The sequence below is a fragment of the Ornithorhynchus anatinus genome, chromosome X3, assembly GCF_004115215.2.
Source record: "Ornithorhynchus anatinus isolate Pmale09 chromosome X3, mOrnAna1.pri.v4, whole genome shotgun sequence".
In the NCBI taxonomy this organism is placed as follows: domain Eukaryota; kingdom Metazoa; phylum Chordata; class Mammalia; order Monotremata; family Ornithorhynchidae; genus Ornithorhynchus; species Ornithorhynchus anatinus.
In genome coordinates, this window is record NC_041751.1 from 26,212,170 (window position 1) to 26,227,306 (window position 15,137).

Consider the following 15,137-nt stretch of genomic DNA (forward strand, 5'->3'; position numbering starts at 1 on the left):
GGTACAATAAGGCATTCTCGACACAAGCTAGGGGAACATCTAGTTTCATGGTCCTCTGAGGGAGGAAATGCTTCAACTTCTGATCGGATTAGTGGAATGTTTTTGCGAATACCCTACATCCAAATACTACCTTGTAAACAATGTGTATACTCTAATGATAAAAACAACAGGCTTTGAATTTTATCGGAAAAGCATTTGGAATTCGTCCTCAACGATACAACTACGTACACTAATTGATTCAAAAAACTGGAATGAACTCTACAAGGACAGCTACTTTTGAAAAACAAGAAAATCGAACATTCAAACGTAAGCTAACGACCCCTGCAAAGTCTATGAACTTTGGGAGTTATATTGTGTTTACTTTCAAATTTCACTTGTCGGTATTAGGCAACACTGTATCCAAGACATACCATATAGGACATTGCACTAGTTTCATAAGCGGTCACATGCATTGAAGATAGGATCACCAGCTGCTGTGATTCCCCTTCCCTCTCCCTCCCTCTCCCCAGCCCCAAACACCAACACAGCACGGTCATGCTTACGAATCTGTCTTGCTGGAGGGCGAGGTAAGTAGAGCCGCCCACCCACATAAGACAGATTTCAACCCCAAACCTAAAATCAAGCAACTTGGGCCTCTCCCTTCGTTGTTTCTTCTGGTGGTGCCACTGCTGCTGCTGGGGCTGGGGCTTCCTTCGGTGTATCTTCTTGGGCGCACTCAATTTTCTGCCCCGATGTCTCTTCGGGTTTGCGGCCCTGGGCCGGAGGTGGTTTCTGGTTGGACCTATTGCTGTCGTGGGTGTTGCTGTGACTGCTGGCACTGCCCAGACGAGTGGATGCCACCACAGCCTTCACCGCAGCCTAAGCATGAAATGAGAAGTTAGGCTTCCTCCTGACTTCACAAAGAAACTGATTTTTCTTTGTCTACTAAATCATCCAAGAAGCATATCTAAGGTGATATGATTAGGGCAAATGGCACGGCTTTGAGGACAGAGTGCGGGCCTGGGAGTCAGAAGGACCGCGGTTCTAATTCCGGTTCTGCCACTTCCCTGCTGTGTGACCTTGGGCAAGGCACTTCACTTCTCTGTGCCTCATCTACCTCATCTGTAAAATGGGGATTAAGACTGTGAACCTCCTTTGGGACAGGGACTGTGTCCAACCCAATTTGTTTGTACCTACCCAGGAGCTTAGTATAGTGCCTGGCACATAGTAAGTGCTTAACAAATACCACAATTATTAAGACCTAGATCCTCAGTTCTTAAAGGAAAATATTTCTTTATGCAGGACCTGTTTTTCTCCTTTGCCCATTAATGACATTTCTATGTTCAGAGTGCTTTCCAAAGGAAGCGATTTTTATTAGTTTCTTTTTTTTCTTGTATCACTTGGAAAGTGTGTCTGTTTTGTTCTAACAAAACTATTGAAACTTGTTAAGGGGGAAAAACTCGGAGTCTTTGAGCAGTAAATGTGATTACTGACTCAGGAGTTATTTTTATAACTTCACATTTTCTGTGATTGTTTTTCCATCAAAAGGCTGGGCGCGTTCTCTCTGGAAAGCAGGGGATATATCCAGCCTGAAACACCATGGCAATCTTCCTGAAAAGAGCAATTTTAATTGACGTAGCCAAGCCAATTCCGCCCAGGGAAAGTGTCAGTCTGATTCACATGGAGGGCTTCCCAAGACCTCTATAAGCACTTCACAACAGAACTGTCCTCCTTTTGCCTACTACAGAGACTTTACCACTACTGTTCACTTGTTTACAGAAAAAAACCCCAAACCTTTCTGTACTCATTTTTCCTCCTTTGGTTGTAAAATCCATTTCTTCTCCCAACCCAGAAAGCTTTCTTCAGAGTTTCCCTGCTCATTCATATGACAGAAGCAGCTCTACATCTTCACAGACCCATTCACTGACTGTCATATCATGAGAAGCAGCGTGGCTCAGTGGAAAGAGCACGGGCTTTGGAGTCAGAGGTCATGGGTTCGGATCCTGGCTCGGCCACTTGTCAGCTGTGTGACTTTGGGCAAGTCACTTAACTTCTCAGTGCCTCAGTTACCTCATCTGTAAAATGGGGATTAAGACTGTGAGCCCCACGTGGGACAACCTGATTCCCCTGTGTCTACCCCAGTGATTAAAACAGTGCTCGGCACATAGTAAGCACTTAACAAATACCAATTATTATTATTATTTTGATCGCGGGTCAGAACGCTAGATGCCATGATCAAGAATGGTAATAATAATAATAATGTTGGTATTTAAGCGCTTACTATATGCAGAGCACTGTTCTAAGCACTGGGGTAAATACAGGGTAATCAGGTTGTCCCACGTGAGGCTCACAGTTAATCCCCATTTTACAGATGAGGTAACTGAGGCACAGAGAAGTTAAGTGACTTGCCCACAGTCACACAGCTAACAAGTGGCAGAGCCGGGAGTCAAACTCATGACCTCTGACTGCGAAGCCCAGGCTCTTTTCCATTGAGCCATACTGCTTCCACAGAGAGCCGTATGAATGGTACAGCCTTAGATTCACCACTCCCAAACCACCTGATTTGGGATCTGATGAGGATAGCACTACATTTAATATGGACAGGGTGTTTTCACTTATCTAGGTTCTTGGGCTAGGTCATTTAAGCCATTTCTGCACCTACCAGCTATTTTCCTCTCCATTTTGCAGTACTAATCATGTAAAGAGAAGAACTGAAACACTCAGGGTCAGTGGGCTCACTGGCTTAGCTCAGTGGAAGTGGGCCAGGGTAGGTGCTAGGCAATTTAGGCCGGGCCCCTAATTCACAGCTGCTTCTCCCTACCCCCCAGTACTTAGAGGACTTGCTCTTTACCTCACTGCAACCCCCGGCTCCATTTCCTGACACTTCCAGTAATTCTTTTAGCCCAGCCCGCAGTGTAGCAGGTAACTCAGGGACAAGAAAGGAGAATGCTGGTAAACCAGTTAGTTGGTCAATCGTATTTACTGAGTGCTTATGGTGTACAGAGCACTGTACTAAGCACTTGGGAGAATATAACAGACATCTTCCCAGCCCATAACGAGCTTACAGTCTAGAGGGGGAGGCAGACATGAATTTAAAGAAATAAATTATAGATCAGTGAGCCTCCTCGTGGTCTGTAAACCAGTGTTGTGTGTGGGTCTTGTGCATTAGCACTTAGTACAGTGCTCTGCGTTCAATAAATATGACTGAATTAATGAATTTCCTTATCTTTGTCCACAAAAGCCACTTTGAATGATAGGTGGGTCCCATCCAATGTTCTCCATAATTTACCTTTGCACTGCATAGCTGGATGTTCTCTCCATGCTAGGGCAGGTGAATGAGCAGAGGGGGAAGGAATGGGTTTAAAGGCCAGCAGTTCCTGTGTTACTGTGCCCCAGGGCTAGTATCCCAGGAGTTGCCGACAAATTAGCAACCCTCGATCTGGAAGCCCAAGAGGTTAAAGTGGATGGGGCCAAGCTATTCCCTCTAAGCTTACATTTCCAGTGCGTGGCACCTTCAAACTCGATGTATGGCTGTACACTTGCCTAGCTTAGAGGGAAGAGTTACCCACCAAACACTTTAGCATCTCTTATTCCAACTTCAGCTGAGTATCCACAGTAATATTCTGTAGCTATGGAGACTCTCAGTGGACTTGAATAATATAACGTACATCTAGGCTTTCTTAAAACATTCTACTTCATTATCCAATGGCAAAATATTGAGACCATAATGTAATTAATGAGTCCTTGTGAGTTCAAACAGCCTTTAAACAGCTATCATCTGAGAAAATATTTTCCATAAAATGGTTTTGAAGTATTGCTCTGCTTACCTAACCCCTTAACCAGATTCATTAGATGAGTTGCCTCTGTTCTTAAATACTCATTCAGAACAACTATAAAATTTGGCTAGGTATCGATTTCCTGAACATCAGTGCTTCAGTAATTTTGCTCCACTTTGGGTAGGCAATTTCTTTAGCAGTAGATGCTACATTGAGTGCCAGATCGTGGCGCCTTGATCATTCATTCAATAGTATTTTTTGAGCATTTGCCATGTGCAAATCACTGTACTAAGCACTTGGGAGAGTACAATATAACAATAGATACATTCCCTGCCCACAACGAGTTCTCCCACCAGAAATGGTGGATGAGCCTCAATCCTGAGTCTTCAGGAACGAGAACCCTTGATACCACTCATACTCTCATCCCTGCCAGTCACGGAGTGCCACGAGCAAGCTATGCAGTTAGGGGTGCAGTACATCGTGGAAAGCATATGCAGGGTTCACCCACATCTGCTGCCACTGTTAGAGGTGGCCGCTGTCAAATCAGTGATGTCCAGAAAAATCTTTCCCACAATAATCAACTCAAGATACACCTACCAAACAAATCTTGCTCTTTCTTCCAGCCTGGATACTTACCTTAAGCTTCCGCCGAGCATTGAATTCTTGAAGTTTCTTCTGGGCATTGTCCATGTGGGCAAAATTTGCTGCTTTGCCTGTTACCCAGGGATGCTGAAGAGCTTGAAAGGTGGTCAGACGCTTCTTAGGGTCCAAAATGATCAATTTTCTAACCTACAGCAACAGAGGCCACACGCTTCAATTTCTCTCTCGTTGGGGATTTTTCAGTTCAGGTCAATGATAATTATTACAGTTTCAGGCCACTGGTCTGAGACTGGCTTTATCCGGGCCCGTAGTGTGAACAGGTCCAGGCCTCTGAACCGACTGGACCGGTTTGGACTACGGGCCTGGACAAAGCCAGTCTCAGACCAGTAGCCTGAAATTCACTTCTGAAGGGGACTGCTGTATGTGAAGGATGCCATGAGGGCTATTAGGCTCATGGGGTGATTGTAATAATAATAATAACGATGGCATTTGTTAAGCGCTTATTATGTGCCAAGCACTGTTCTAAGTGCTGAAGCACTGTTCTAAGCACTGTAGGAGAGTTCACTTAAAGTGTCTTAAATTCAGAGTGTTTTTCCAAGGAGGGAAATTCTTGTGTTTTCAGTGCAGTGACATATGAAACAGTATAAGGGGGTATGGATATCTAGAAGGGGTGACATTCATGTATTAAACTAAGCACTGTAAATTTAAAAAACTGGAAAAAGTGCAAAGTTCTATAGACTTTGGAACTCTGCTGCATATAAACACCTTTCTCATAAGAACTGAATTATATTTAAAATACACTCTGATAAAGCACCTTGAATACATGTGCTTCAATTTTAATTGAGCATTACTGAATCAGACTAACATTTTTCTTGTATAGATTCAGTACTACAGTATCTAAGAAGAAAAACAGAAAAAGAGAACTAAATCATATAAATAGCATTGCTCATTATAGGCTAAATAAGTAGAAAGAAACATCAACTTCCTGATTGAACTTACCAAATCCTTGGCATTTAGAGATACATCATCCCACCAGGGGGAGACAAAGTCATAATCACAGTTCAGAATTCTCTTAAACATGTACTGGTCTCCTCTGTCATCGTAGAACGGTTCAAAGCCGCAGAGTCTGAGAAGAAACAGATAAGGAGCAAGATTTGTTAAACAGTTCAACCCCAACTTATTAGGCCTCCAAAGAGATATTCCTCTTTCCTTTCGGTATCTAAAAGTGATACTTCCTGCTTTTAAAACAAAGTAAACCCCAAACCTCATACGCTTAAGTCATGGTCTCGGTCTGTGTCACTTTTAATTTCCACTGGAAACCGATTAGTTTATTTGAAACAAGGGCATAAGCACAATATGTTTAGGACTTCCAACATTAGCCGTCTTACCCTCATCAGAAAAAAAAAAAGTAGAGGGAGAAGTTGAAGAGGCTTCCTTCCCCCACCCAAATAGGTCAGTAGGACAAGTGAGAAGGAGGACCCTTTAAGAAGATATAATTTTGACAAATGGACTTTGGGCTTTTTCATCCATTCTCTTTTAGTTCAGTCAGTCAATTCCTCTGTGAAATGTAGTAGGGTATAAAGGGAAAATGCAATCTCCATGGACTTCAACGGTGTAATTTCAAAATGAGCCCAAGTCGTGCCTAATTACTACTTTTGTGCCTGGAGCATGGGAGTATCAAAAGAAAGCTGTCAAAAAGAAACAAGAGCCAAAATTAAGTGGCTTTTCAATGCTGTAAATTTGAAGACAATTTAAGAACTAATCTGAAATGTCAAAATTTGCCCTTAGCAGTTATTGGGGTGAACTGGATAAGCACCCCAAATTGATTCTCCCTCAGAATACTAGGGGAGGTAGCTGACCTTGACCACTGAAGGTAAACTCTGGGTTTCCTCCTGTAGTCACACATGGGACAGTAGGGAGGATGAATGTAGTCTTCCTCCTCTCTCCATTGGTGTGGAGGTATTTTGTGGCCTCAATGGGTCCTATAAATGCCAGGGCACAGACCAGGAGGTGTTGGAGGTGGGTTAGGGCAAACCCATCTGCAGCACAGCTGAAGTGATCTTTTCCAGGGGAGCAGCTCTAAACAAAAGAAAGGCACCAACTGCTTTTTGACTGCAGCGCCTCCTTCCTCTGAAGGTAGGCAGGGTACTTCTGGTCTGTCTGCAGGAGAGAGAATTCTACACAGAGAGGGTGGGCTGTTCTGGATGGAGGGGAGGATAAATAGCTTGGGAGACGGTGATGGCTTTTGATTACAAGGAGGAGATCATTGAGGGGGGAAATTGGGCATTTGGTTAGAAGGGCTTATGGCACATTAAGGCGCTCCCTCCATCTCTCCTCTAAGTGCTAATGGAAGAATAGAACCCTTTATGTAAAGGCCACCAGCAAAGCAAATGGCACCAGTCAATGTCAGTGCTTTGCTTTGGGCAAAAATGAAACTTTGAAAATGATTTAATCGGCACAATTTATTACTTGCTGAAATCTGGAGCTGTTAGAGTACCTCCTTTGTATTCTCTCCCCTCTTCAAAATATGTTAACTTGTTTCGAGCATGTTGGTAAGTCTGAATTGATTCTGCTGTGGAGAAATGGGGCATCCTCACTTAAAAAAACAACCTAGGAAAAGAAGATAAACCCCAGGGATTTGAATCATCAAATGCTAAAAAATAAATCTGCTGCACCATATCCTAGTTTAAAAATGGAGAGATTCCGAAAAGCCTGCAGCATAATGTAGAACATGGTAGCACCTGGTCTGGGAACAGAATTGCTGCTTCAGGCCGAGAGACTTATTTATCCCCACAAAATCCTGATACTGATTAGTGGCAGAGGTAGAGGCTGCTTCTACTTGTTGACAGTGAAGTCTTGAGGTACAGCATGGAAGATGGACGTCTCTTTTGAATAGCAATGGCATTCTCAATACCTCATCTAGCAGCCTAGTAGCATCATTAGGGACAGCTTAATTGACTTGCAGAGGAAAAGGTTAGCCGACAACTGACACTTTCAAAAAGAAAAGGACTTAAGGAGTACCAAAAATATAACAGGGACAGTCTAGATTCATAATAAGTACTAAGCTTCCATGAAAAATGGCTTCATTCAGGAATAAATTATTTTTTTTCCTCACCAGCTAGTATTTCATAAACATTAAGCACAGAGGCTTGTATAAGCAGGTGTTTAATAACACCATTCAAACCCTTCAATAATATGTAAAGTAACCTCGGTTTAAACCTTAATTACTAGTAGGTTCACTTTCCCACAGCGTACAGCTGAAACACAAGCAGAGACTTTCCTCACCACCTACTGGGCTCTGATCTTACCCACAATCCTAATCACCCTGCTTGAGGATAGACTCTTCATTCTTGGAAGGAAAGGCAAGGAGAGCTTCTACACACAGCTGGGGAAAACATAGAATTTCTTGTGGAAGGTGAGAATAGCAATAGGTTCAAGAAGGATTTGGTTAAATTTGTGAACAATTTTCTTAATTTTCTCATGCCTGTAGTCACACAATCACAACCATTTATCTGTAAAGCATATGCAATTAAACAGTGTAAACTCCAGTCAGTTTCCCTTCTCCAGGATTTTTTTTCTTTTTCCCAGAGGGAGGAAAACAAAGTTTTAAGCAACATGTACTTCTCTGCTTCCCCCGACCCCCCACCCCCGAAACCGTCATCAAACTGATCTGACGACTTGCTAATTAGTATGGACAGCTCGCTCGATTTGGGGAGAAAATTGAACTTTAAGCTGTGTTGGAACAAAAATCCTCCTTAACCTGTGCTAGTTAGCTCACTGAGCTACTACGCAAACCAAGTAGAGTGATATTTCAATTAGAAGAGATTTGTTTTGGCAATTTAAAATGAATCTCAAATACAAACAGCAAGGAAATACCTGAAGTTCTCAATGGATTAAAAGATTCATTTAATCAAGACAAACTAAAATTCTCTCAATTGGCAGTTACAGAATTGTCAAATGTGCTTTGCTAAGATAATTTAATGCTCTTCAAAGCTAGAATCTTCTCAAATTTAACCCATTCCAGAAACGCATGGAATTCAAGATATGGCCGGACACTGTTATTGTTAAACTGATGATCAACTTTTGTAACATACAGCAAAGTCCCAGTATCTGTTATTCCAGGATGGGGTTACTTTGAGCCAACCATATCCCCTAAAAATGTTATCTATTCCTGCTTTAGTAGAGCGGGTTTTCCTTTGAACCTAGAACTCAACCGGGAGCAATGGTACTACGGCCTTCTCCTTTCACTCTTTCTACCCTCTCCACCATTTCTACTATCCACACAATGGTCCAGATAGAATAATGGGAAGACCTTGATTTGCTGTGCAGGTAGTCATAATAATGATAATTATGGTATTTGTTAAGCATTTACTATGTGCCAAGCACTGTACCAAGCACTGGGATAGACACGAGATAATCAAATCCTCTAGACTGTAAGCTCGTTGTGGGGAGGGAATGTGTTTATTGTTGCATTGTACTTTCCCAAGTGCTTAGTACAGTGGTCTGCACACAGTAAGCGCTCAATAAATACAATTGAATGAATGAATGGAATAGATGGTGGCGGCTACAAGCATGAGAATCAGTGGGAGAGGAACAGAAGAGTTACTGAGCAGAAGAGTTGGTCAGAATGAATTTCAAGGGGCAGATGTCAGCTTGGTGCCTGGATTTTCTCCAGCTGTGTTCAGCTGAGTGAGGGCAGGAGCAGAAAGAGCTGAATGTGGAGGTAATCCAGCACTGGGTGTTCGTGGTGCAAGAGCAACAGAGAGACAGAGCTTCAAGGGAGTTGAGTTTGGTGTTTGAGGGTGTGGATTGTAGCATCAAGGAATGGTAAAATATGTAGGGAGTCCAGGAGTCTAGGACAGATCATAGAGACACTCTCAGGAGAGAGAAAAAGGGGGCAGAGAAAAGTTAAGTGACAGATTCACAGGGTAAATATGTATTTACCAGAGGAGGTCAAGAGGTCTACGTTCCTTTTTTCTTCTCCCATGCCCTTCTGCGTCACCTTGACTTGCTCCCTTTATTCATCCCTACGTCCCAGCCCCACAGCACTTATGTATATATCAGTAATTTTATTTCTTTACATTAATGTCTGTCTGCCCCTCTAGATTGTAAGCTCATTGTGGGCAGGGAATGTGTCTGTTATATTGTTACGTTGTATTCTCCCAAGTGCTTAGTCCATTGCTCTGCACACAGTAAGCGCTCAGTAAATACAATTGACTATGTTCTAGGCTTTTTCTGATCTACTCTACATCTTATGTGCTGGTTGACTAAGAACAGAAGAAGTATCTTCATTGGGTCAGATGCATGATCTATTTGGTCCCCCAAAGTAGACACAGGATGTTTAGAGAACCTTATTATGGTGACTCTCTTAGCATCCACCCTATTGGACATGAATGCATCATCTGATACCCCTGACTGTTCCACTTAACATCCCCAATTTTCCTTTACCTCATCAATCAGTCAGTAGTATTTATTGAGTGCTTACAGTTTGCAGAGCACTGTACTAAGCACTTGGGAGAGTGCAACACAGCAGAATTGGTAGACACGATACAGTCTAGAAGGGGAGGCAGACAATTTATAAACAAATAAATTTTGGATATGTACATAAGTGCTGTGGGGCAGAAGGTGGGATGATTATCAATGAATCAATCAATGGTATTTACTGAGGGCTTACTATGTGCTGAGCCCTATACTAAGCACATGGGAGAGTATCAAGTGCTTAAAGGGTACAAATAAATCCAAGTGCACAGGTGATGCAAAAGAGAGAGCAAGTAGGGGAAAAGAGGGCTTTGTTGGGGACGACTCCTTAGAGGTGGGAAGAGTTGTGGTCTGACATATATGAAAGGGGAGGGAGTACTAGACTAGAGGGAGGATATGGGAAAGGGGTCAGAGGCGAGATAGACGAAATCAGGGCACAGTGAGAAAGCCGGTGCTATAGAGGAGTGAAGTGTGCAGGCTGGGCTGTAGTAGACCAGGGAAGTGAGGTAGAAGGGGTTGAACTGATTAAATGCTTTAAAATAGAGGGTAAGTGCCCCACTATGTACTTCTTATTCTTCTGTTTATCCAAAACCTTTTCGATTCTATTAAGATGTTCAGTCTACACAACATCCAGTGGCATTAAAATCTATATGGATAAAGTGTGCAAGTGAGCAAGACTTTCTCAGATGCTTCCATTAGACTATACACTTCCTGATTGTGACTTTTACTTATATCTTACTCTCCCAGCACTTAGTATAGTGCTCTGAATGTTCCCTAAATACTTTAAATTGATTACTATGTGCTGTGTGAAGAACTATTTCCTTTTGTTTATTTGGAACCTGTCATCTAAACTTTATTACTACTTGCTTGCTGTTGTTGTTTGTTGTTGTTTTTTAACTGCCAAAGACTCCCGATGAACCATTGTCTGAGATAAAATCATATAATCCCATTTGAAATACAGTACTCTTTTCTAGGCCAATTTGTCTGAGTCAAAAGGCTATTTGGGTCATGAAAGATGTAATGCTATAATTTCTAAAGAAGAAGGAAAGAGTGGTTAAGAAAAAATAAATGTAAAGAGAAGCCTGGTTTCTGCCCCTAGATCTGACACTGATAAATGATGAGAATTTGGGCGGGATGTGTAACTTCTATAGGCCTCAATTTCTCCATTTGTAAAATGGGATAATAATAATGGTCCTCTCAGAAAAAAAAGCTGGATATTTTCTTGCATTCTCCACTCCATTCCAGGGACTCCCTGTCTTGTGTAAGGGCATGAAAAGTGACTTCATTTTGACTAGTGTGCTCAGAATAGGGATGTGTGTATGTGGGTGTGTGGGTGTGTAGGCAGGGGGGAATGAAATATTTCATCCAGCTAGTTGTGAGGGGCAAAACATGATGGTGTTTTTCTTCTCCTTCTATCCCTATGCATCCCAGCGTCTGCTGGAGTCCTCCATTTTAGAATGCTGATGTACTCCTAGGGAAGTCAACACAAGTTTTCTGAAGTAAATAACTGCAGAGGGTGAGGAAAGGTGGGCGGGAGTGGGGGAACCTGAAAGATGGGTAAGCAATAGACAGGGCCCAAGCAGGATGAAGCAGGATCAGGATTATGAGGATTATGATTATAAAGGAAGAAAGAGGGGAAGAAAGAGGGAGAGAAGGAAGGTTGGAGGGAGAAGTAGGGGAAGAGAAAGAGAGAGAGAGAGAGAGAGAGAGAGAGAGAGAGAGAGAGAGAGAGAAAGGGGAGGTGGGGGGAGAGAGAGAAGGAGAAGGAAAAACAAAAGGGGAAAGGGGAGGAGAGGAGGAAAGGAAAAGAGGTGGGGAAAAAAAGGAAAGAGGACACTTGAAACCAGGGGATGTGACTCTTATTCCTACTTTACATTACCAAGAGCCTAATATGGTGTTCTGCACACAATATGAGATGTTCTTCCCCTTGATTCTATTTATTGCCATTGTTTTTGTCTGTCTGTCTCCCCCGATTAGACTGTAAGCCCATCAAAGGGCAGGGACTGTCTTTATCTGTTACCAATTTGTACATTCCAAGCGCTTCGTACAGTGCTCTGCACATAGTAAATGCTCAATAAATACTATTGAAAGAATGAATGAACAATAGGAGCTCAATGCAAGCCATGTGGCCTAGTGGAATGAACTCAGGCCTGGAAGTCAGAAGACCTGGGTTCTAATCCTGACTCTGCCACTTGTCTGCTATATGACTTTTGGTAAGGCACTTCACTTCTCTGTGCCTCCGTTATCTCATTTGTAAAATGGGGATTAAGACTGTGAGCCCTATGTGGGACAAGAACTGTGTCCAACCCGATTATTTTGTATCTACCGGCGTTTAGTAGAGTGCCTGGCACTTAAATTATTCAAAAAAAAAGCCAAAAAAATTTTCCTTTCCTGCCTTGCAATTTACTCTTCTTCCTCCTCCAATGCTGCTACCACTAATTATCCTCACCAGTTTACACCTGGATCTGGAGGCCATTAAGAAAAGCTGTCTGGAGTCATTGGGGAGGCTAAATCACGGGGGCAAAACAGTCTCCGTGTCTCTTCTCAGCCCTGTTGCCCTCTGGCCTCTGACATCACCCAAGCTGCTGCAGTGGCTGTTGATGCCTCTTCCCTAAGGACTTTGGGACCAGTGTGGCAAGACTAGCACCTGGAGTCCCACGTGGGGCTCAAAATCTCAATCACCATTTTACAGATGAGGTAACTGAAGCCCAGATAAGTGAAGTGACTGGTCCAAGCTCGCACAGCAGACAAATGGCAGAGCCAGGATTAGAACCCAGAACCTTCTGACTATGCCATACTGCTTACTGCGTTGCCTGCAATAGCACGGCAAGTCCAGGGAGATGCCCCTGTATGCCTCTGGATAGGTCAAAACGGCAGCTTTTTCTAGAAATACCACAGCCCTACTTAGCCACCCTCCATAAGACTGCCGACTCCTAGAGGCCTCTCCGGCCCAAACAAACCTCAGGAAGATGGGCACCAGCCCCGACTGTTCCCCCAGCTCAGGCAATGTTCTGGGAGTTCCAAGGGAGGTACAATAACTTAACAAGAAACCGTGATAGCTAATGAGCCGCATCACTGGCTTAACTTACAAGATGTAGGTGATTATCCCCAGGGACCACATGTCCACTTCAGGTCCATAGGCACATCCTCGAAGAATTTCAGGTGCTGCAGAGATGGTAAAAATGGTATCAGTATGCTGAGTCAAAACACTGTGTTAAGCTTTTGCCCGACCTAGAAACCCATATTTTAATAACAAAACTGGGGAAAAGCTCAGGATCATTTTGCAGTGAATTTTCAGAGAAAGGGCAATTAAATGGCTACACTAAGGGTATAACTATCTAGAGGGCTCTGATGACAACAGGCTCAAGAAGGAAATGGCAGAGATAAATGCTGTTTGATAGTTAAATGGCACTTAAAAATAAATAATCCTTGGAGTCATGCTGGTTTTTTTTATAGTTAACACTCAAAAGCTATTTTTATTATTTACTGATATGTTTCCAACTGCAGGCAAACTCAATACATCAATCAATGGTATTTATTGAGTGCTTACAGGGGAGAGAGAGACAGGAAAATAAATTACATATAGGGGAGAGCAACAGAGTATAAGGATATGTACCTAAGTGCTATGGAGGTGGGAGGGGGAGTGAATGTCAGAGTAATTATGGGGTAGAGACCTAAGTGAATAGGAGAGGCAGAAAGGAGGGAGAATAAGGTCGGGAGATGAAAGGTTAGTCAGGGAAGGCTTCCTGGAGGAGACATGATTTGGGTAGGGCTTTGAAGATGGGGGAGAGTGCAGGTCAGTTGGATATGAAGTGGGAGGGAATTCCAGACAGAAGGGTGAGGAGGGAGGATAAGAAGGGGTGAGAGAGCTGATTGAGCTCCTTGAATCCAATGACGAGGAATTTCTGTTTGATGTAGAGATGGATGGGCAACCATTGGAGGTATGTGAGGAGCAGGGCGATGTGCACAGAACAATTTATTAGCAAAAGCACCCTGACAGAGGAGTGAAAAATGGACTGGAGAGGAGGTTGGAGGTCAGTGAGGAGACTGATGCAGTAGTCCAGATGGGATTTGACAAGTGCTTGAACCAGTGTGGTAGCAGTATGGATGAGGAAGGTGCAAATTTTAGAGATGTTGTGTAAATACAAACAAGAACCTACGTTGTGATGTGAAGGGAAAAAAGTCTCCAGAGGACAAGAGGGAGGGGGGTTGGGATAAACTCCAGTGGAAATGCAGCTACTGATTAGAAAAACTAATCCTCAAAACATTGTGTACAAACTTGGCCCTTTAATTAGGATCACTCCACAGTTCCAGTCAAACTTCAGGAGCAATTGCCATGCTTTTTTTCTGTTTTGTTCATCCACGAACATATTGAAAGCAATGAACAAATGTTAGTACAGGGTTCTGATATCTGCTAATATCTCCCTGCTATTATCTAAAAACTGCAATTTAGTGGGTGTTGGATTCATGAAGAAGGTAATTATACGCAAGTCTCACTCTCCCCACCACTTCCTGCAGTACCCACCATCCTACCAGTTCTCCATTTTTCCTCCCCCCTACTCCACCCTCAAGTATACGATAATATCCACAAATTGTCACTATTTAAGGAGTGTGAATTCTCCGCCTGCACCCTGTTCTTCCAACAGTCCTTTATAGTTACATGGAGGTAGGCAGAAAGCTAAAATAAATTAATTACCGTGTCACAGTAAGCTAAAATGTAGATGAGAGTATATTCACACAAACAATGCAGGAAGATAGGACAAAAATTAAGAGAGAAACAGCAATAAGGTAGGGATGCCAGAAATATGTTGGCATTTTTGTCGCCTTATTCTTAATCTGGAAAAGAAAGATAACCATGAAAGTTTGTTTTTTTGACCACATCTCACACACCATCATTTTTTCACTGTTTGCTTTTCTCCGTTCCCATACAAACACTTTCTCCAATGGTAATTCTGAAAGTGTTTGGATTTTGGTTTCCATTGCTTCAGCCTCTTATGTTTCATAAGTATGTTTCTCTGCTTCTCAAAGTAGTCCTATTGGAGCAGGAAAACACACCTACCAAGCATACCTACTTTTTCTCTAAATATCAGGTATGCTTGGTAGGTGTGTTTTCCTGCTCCAATGTCTGTAAAGAGTTTTATTTTGTGTTTTTAATCAATATTATTTAAACCTGCTTATTTTTGAGGTTAAAAAAACACCAAACTGTCCAACTTTTCAGACCCATACATTCTGATCAATTGTATTTATTGAACACTTGCTATATGCAGAGGACTGTACTAAGCTCTTGGGAGAGTACACTATAAA

At 42.6% G+C, this 15,137-nt stretch overlaps 1 protein-coding gene and 1 long non-coding RNA gene across 2 annotated transcripts in view; one reads left to right on the top strand and one right to left on the bottom strand.

The window, feature by feature from the left end:
* Positions 1-452: 452 nt before the first annotated feature.
* LOC103171389 overlaps positions 453-15,137 on the top strand; it is a 61,678-nt gene continuing 46,993 nt past the window's right edge. Inside the window, exon 1 of the long non-coding RNA XR_486761.3 lies at positions 453-566. This is a non-coding gene — a long non-coding RNA (uncharacterized LOC103171389). The remainder of the gene's footprint in view (positions 567-15,137) is intronic.
* CAMK4 (calcium/calmodulin dependent protein kinase IV) overlaps positions 565-15,137 on the bottom strand; it is a 242,086-nt gene continuing 227,513 nt past the window's right edge. Inside the window, exons 8-11 of the mRNA XM_007672810.3 lie at positions 12,923-12,998; positions 5,355-5,481; positions 4,392-4,544; positions 565-858 (exon numbers count right to left, since the gene is read on the bottom strand). Coding sequence (XP_007671000.2) covers positions 619-858; positions 4,392-4,544; positions 5,355-5,481; positions 12,923-12,998 — 596 coding nt within the window. The 3' untranslated portion in view covers positions 565-618. The remainder of the gene's footprint in view (positions 859-4,391; positions 4,545-5,354; positions 5,482-12,922; positions 12,999-15,137) is intronic.